A 5,875-nucleotide genomic window follows, 5' to 3' on the forward strand; every position below is an offset into this window, starting at 1 on the left:
GTGGACAGACTCTCACGTTGTCATGTTTTGCATAGCAACAACCAACCCCCACCCTCATACCCCCTCCCTGTCACATGTGTTGGGGATCAACTGAATTTATGCTTCACTGGAGAAAAGCGGGGAATTCTCTGCCAAGTGGAGAGTGCCTCCCGCGAACCATCGGCCGGCCATCTGTCCTCAGCAACTGCTCTGGATTCAGACAGACATCTCACCTAAAAGTATTAGACACATCGTCGTAAATGACAGTTTTAATCCCGGCAGAACTACTCTGCAGACACGAAGAGGTTAATCATTTCACCGCGGGAAAGGCAAAGTCTGCACAGCAACAAGCGCCATGATTGCGTGGAGAACGCAGTGCGCTCCGGCAGCTGGTGAGATTCTGTGCTCCAATTGCATGTTGCTCCCCGTCCGCACAAATCTGTCATAACGAGCCCGGTGCCGAGGCAGCAGCAGGACGGCAGCTCTTCACTTCAAATTGCTAACGGCTGACAGTGTCAAGTCCTACCGGTTTCACCGACATGGTGAACGACGTGACATATTTTTTCCATCGTGCGTGTGATTTTTCCCGACTTAAGAAACGAGAGGGAGAAAGGGGTGTTTGGACGGGCTTGAAGATGGGGCAGTTGCGAAATCGACTTCTCCATGAGCGAAAACTTAACTGTGGCGATGATTTCGCGCTATATTTAGAGGATGAGGAGGAGGGGGATGCAGTGTTGTGTACTCTTCTTCAGGATCGCGTGACTTATCGCCTGGAAGAATAACGTTCCAACGAGGGCACCCCGAATAAAAGTAGGTCGACAAGAGAGAAGCGGTCATCACAACTCTTTGAATGAAAAATGGTTTTCTGAAGAGACAACACTGTCGTTGGTGTGTTTTTTTTTTTAAACCAAGCTACTCCTTTTACAGTATGTTGCATACATCTGTGGTTGAAGTGACGTGCCAGTCGTTTTCTGGTGGTTTTGCATCGAGGGGAAGAATTCAACCGCCTCTATTTCTGGCATTTCATTCACTTTGGCGCGCAAATTGACAGCTTCGCCTGGCAGCAGTCCTTACGTAGCATTATGCAATGCTTCGAACCAGCTGGGCAGCGCGCCTGTATCACAACTGATGATCGCGCATTTTATATATGTAGGCTATACTAGGCTATTTCTGTATGTTTTTCTCACGTCATGTTTTCCTTTTTTTTCAGAAAACAATGGAGTTGCTGGAGGAGGACCTCACGTGCCCAATATGCTGCTGTCTCTTCGAGGACCCTCGCGTGCTGCCGTGCTCCCACAGCTTCTGCAGAAAATGTCTCGAGGGCATCCTGGACGGACAGCGCGGACCCGCGTGGCGCCCTCCGTTCAGATGCCCTACGTGCCGCAAAGAAACCTCGCACAACGGGATAGCGAGCTTACAGGTCAATTACTCTCTGCGGGGGATAGTTGAAAAGTATAACCGGATTCGCGTAGTGCTTCCGAAAATGTCCCTCTGTCGCGAGCATCACGGGCAGCCGCTCAACATCTTTTGCGCCACCGACCTGAAGCTCATCTGCGGCTTCTGCGCCACGACCGGCGACCACAAAGGGCACACGTTCCGCGCGCTGCAGGACGCCTACGAGCAGGAGCGAGACGCCTTTGAGGAGCTGTCACGGGGTCTCGAGAGCTGGCAAAGCTCCGAGGACGACGTGCTCGCGTGCCTAGAAGCCCTTGAGGGCAACAAGAAGAAGGCACTACAGCTCGTGTCGAGAGATGCGGACAGAGTCGCCGAGTACATGGACAAACTCCTGCGCGCACTGGAGCACAAGCGCAGCGAGATCCTGTCCGACTTCGAGACTCTGAAGCTGACGGTGATGCAGACCTACGACCCCGAGATCGGCAAGCTGCGCGCTGTGCTGGAAGAGAAGAGGCGCGCGCTCAGCATCGCCGAGTCATTCCGGTCCCTGACGGACCCGCTCGCTTTCCTCCAGCAGATGCAGGACTTTCGCGAGACACTGCGCGTGATCAAAGAGACCCCGCTGCCTTCTCCGCCACGGAGCGATGACGTTGACGTGGGGCCCCTCGTCCGGGACTTTGACGTGCAGCAGTGGGACGCCGTGAAGCTCGGCGACATTGACACGCTCTGCGCTCCTCACGAGAGCAACAACAGTCGTCACCGGTCTCCACGTGCCACCCCGGCTGCTATCCCACAGTTCTTGTCCAAAGCGCTCTGGACGCTCGTGCTGCTCGCCTGCCTGTGCCTGTTGTCGGGCACGGCTCTCATTCCACCGGACTGCCTCGCCAACACCCCGTTTGAAAGAGTTCCCGCCCTGAGCCGAACCTACCTGGCGTACCTGCCCGACCCAGATGAGCTGCTCCACCTGGCCACGTGCTTCTGTAGAGAGGCTCTCGCGCTGTGGGCGTCTGCGAGGGAGCTGTGCGAGAGCTGCATCCTAAACCTCATCAACACGAGTGCCGACTTCATCAGCTGACTGACACACACACACAGCCTGTCGAGTTGTAGAGGGTGCGGTGAGCACACCAGTAGACCACACTTGACATCCACCCTGAGTCTGAGTCAGAAAAAAAGTTTTTACCGTTTCTCCTCAACTCGGTGAGAGAAATACGGATCATTGTGATTTGTAAACTGAGAAAACATGTCGGTGTTAAATGGACCATAGAAGACAATGTTACAGCACCGTCTGTCCTCCAGGATGGAGCCTAAAGATGACCTTAACGACACTGCACCACACTTTCACCTGCCAATCACTGCACAACCGAACTATTTTCTCCACTGAAGGCAAGCTTTTTTTGCAGCTGGTCACTTTAGATCACCGGGTAAGGACATGTAGGCCAAAGTTGTCTGTTTTGTGCGTCTTTTTTAACCTTTTAATTTGTTTGTATGTTTTATTCGTTCAAGATGTGTATGTTCTGTTTCAGGCCATGCTCCTTCCCGTTCAGTCCTTCCAACAGACTCGTCTACGTGTGAACCTGTTCAGTCTCCCTCCCTTAAAACTCACCCGTTTTTTTCCAGGCACATTGCGATTATTTATCTAGCCTCACGTTTTTTGTTAAAATAATAAAACATTTTCGTAATCTCTTATATTTTTCGGTTCATGTGTTTGTTTACGTAAGACTGAATGCCCTCACTGTCCAGCCAGGCACGCGCTCAGTCGGTCCCTCCCTTCCCTGGATGGTGATAGCTCACCAAAGACACTGTCGGGAAAGAAACTGAGACACACACCAAGGTTATAAATAGGGAAAATAAATCCTATCATGAAATGTGTAGCATTTTCGTTTTTGCAGGAAATATTAATGATCTGTCTCGGCATCACCCGTTGCCTGTGTGGTTTTAACCATCCCTCCCGCAGGCAGCGTTACATAACCGCGGGAGGGATCCATACGCTTGGACTCGCGACAACATCTCATCATTCGACATTCCATGTCACCATTTTTATGTTATGTCATCAACGTTTTCCTTTTGTTATATAGACTAGGCTACTCATTTTATTATTATTTAGTGATGGTGGTTTTATGTACCACCTTAAACGAAAATAGATAGCCTATCATGACTCTTTGGTCATTCTTCATTTGAGATTCTAAAACATGCCGAGGAATTATAGGCTACGTTACCCCAATTTCTCCGATTAAATATAGGCCTACCGTTGTTTATTATTATTATTATTATTATTATTATTATTATTATTATTATTATTATTATTATTATTAGGCTTATGAGTCGACCCAGGAGAAGCTGGTGTGTGTGTGTGTGTGTGTGTGTGTGTGTGTGTGTGTGTGTGTGTGTGTGTGTGTGTGTGTCGTTTTCCGCAGCATGGTCCCAAGAGTGATGATGAAGGCAAAGGGTGAACTCAGTACCCTCTCCTTCAAACACACACACACACACACACACACACACACGGTGCCCGTGTCTGCAGTGATGTCCGTTTGGAAAAGCCCTTCATTTCAGAATAATGTCCCACCTCGCGACCTGGCGTGTCTTTTCCAAAGGGAAAAAAACAAATCCTCCTCCACATCCAACCGTCAGCACGGGTGTATTTCCCCCCTCAGTGCAGGGTGCACGGGCTGCATGCCACATCAGGGCACCTGTTCAGGTGGCGGGAAGAACCGTCCACCGTGTCTCTGTGTAAAATGCCTACTTCATGTTTATTACTTTGATCATTTGCTTGACTGTTTTTTCAACTGAAACTCTGACAGAAATCCACGGATCACTTCAGAAAATGAGCACATGTCGTCACTACTGACCGTGGCAGCCTGCACACGTCACAGCACGTATATATATAGCCGCCTGTTACCGGGCAAACTGCAGATCAAAGAAAATTTAGTTTGAGTTCATCCCCCCTTCGTTTAACACATTGAATAAATATAAATAGTTATGAAGTTCAAATATATCGAATGAAAGAAAGTCAACGAAGAAAAATGATAGTTTGTCATTTGGTCTACATTGGCACGGGAGTGTGTTTTCTCCAACGCCTTTCAATATCTTTGATGTTAGGCAAAAGAAAGCCTTGTGTTTTACTGTGACAAACTACCAAGTCTATTTTAAATATTTTAAACATAATTTCCAAAGCCATTTTTAGAATAATGCACAATGCGTAAACGCTGCAATTGGATTCAAAGGCGGAGGACAGATATATAGCCACTTTCAATGCCGCTGACTGTAGTTATGTAGGCCTAGCATTATAGTCTTCTTTCCTCACTGCTTTTTATTATATTTTGTGTTTGTTTAATTATATTTTATTTAAGTGCAAATGCATGTTTATTGATATCACAGCCCCCACCCCCCAATCCATCATATACCTCTGTCTCCCATCTCTTCAGTGCTCCAAGATATATATATATATATATATTTCTCTCTCTCTAACACACACACACACACACACACACACACACACAGGTCAAAGACGTCCAACATGACATTGTCCTTCAGTGCTAACAGATGCTTTTGCTTACTGTAACTGTGAAAAACATGAAATTTCAAAACATTTTTTGAAAAGTGAATGCATGAAAGCCAAGCCAAAAAAAATAATTTCAAAAAGTATCCGTTGCACTGAAGAACATGTTGGACGTCTTTGACCCACACACGTCTCTCTCTCTCTCTCTCTCTCTCTCTCTCTTACACACACACACACACACACACGCATACACACGCGCGCGCGCCAACTCACACACACAGTCCCTCTCGATGTCCTCTTTCACAATTAAATAACTGAGAAATTTGAGAGCCGTTTTAATTACTAACCAGACTGTCTCTGGTATCATCAACCAAAAAGTGAAGGTGGACGGGAATGTATGGTAAAGTTGTGTCTGTGCGCCCGCGCCAAATTAAATAAATATCACAATGCACAGAGTGAAGTAAGTTAAATAGACATTTAAAATTAAGTCGTTGTAAGGGCAAAATGATTCACATAGATCTTTCTCTCTTTTTAATTCGTTGAATTTTGTCAAATAGGAAACATGGCTTGTGCGTAATATACCGAGAGCTGGTCAAAGAAAATAACAACAGTTGAAAAACACATATTTGTTGGCTATTTTAAGACTCGTAGGGTTGGCAGAAAATAAAAAGCAATAAAATGACTGTTTTGAATTACTGCATATTAATTGTAAAATGTAGAATAAAACAGGTTTTACTCCTTTGCGCGCAGGTGACACACACGCACACGAATTTATGTCCATTGACCAAACATGTCCAGTTTGAATTAATTTATTTTAGGTATAAGTAGAAACAATATAATAAATTAAATATAAGTCTTTAAAATTCTTAAAATATTACGTCTCCCTTAGTGCCTTTTTATAGCAATTTCAACTGCGTATAAGGATCAGTTGACGTCGCGATGCCATTGCAAATTTGAGTGTGTGTGTGTGTGTGTTTGAAGGTCTCCCAGTGAGGCGAAGTTGTT

At 46.3% G+C, this 5,875-nt stretch overlaps 1 protein-coding gene across 6 annotated transcripts in view; it reads left to right on the forward strand.

The window, feature by feature from the left end:
• Nucleotides 1-3,060, forward strand: part of trim13 (tripartite motif containing 13) — a 4,351-nt gene extending 1,291 nt beyond the window's left edge. Inside the window, exons 2-3 of one of the 6 annotated variants that reach the window (XR_010037227.1) lie at nt 1,190-2,795; nt 2,878-3,060. Coding sequence is in view for 4 of the 6 variants with exons in the window: in XM_063213897.1 (XP_063069967.1) it covers nt 1,190-2,449 (1,260 nt within the window). In the remaining 2 variants the exon portion in view is untranslated. The other 5 variants (XR_010037226.1, XM_063213900.1, XM_063213898.1 and 2 more) reach the window with 5 other exon arrangements.
• The last annotated feature ends 2,815 nt before the right edge of the window (nt 3,061-5,875 follow it).

This window comes from Engraulis encrasicolus, chromosome 13, assembly GCF_034702125.1.
Source record: "Engraulis encrasicolus isolate BLACKSEA-1 chromosome 13, IST_EnEncr_1.0, whole genome shotgun sequence".
Classification (NCBI taxonomy): domain Eukaryota; kingdom Metazoa; phylum Chordata; class Actinopteri; order Clupeiformes; family Engraulidae; genus Engraulis; species Engraulis encrasicolus.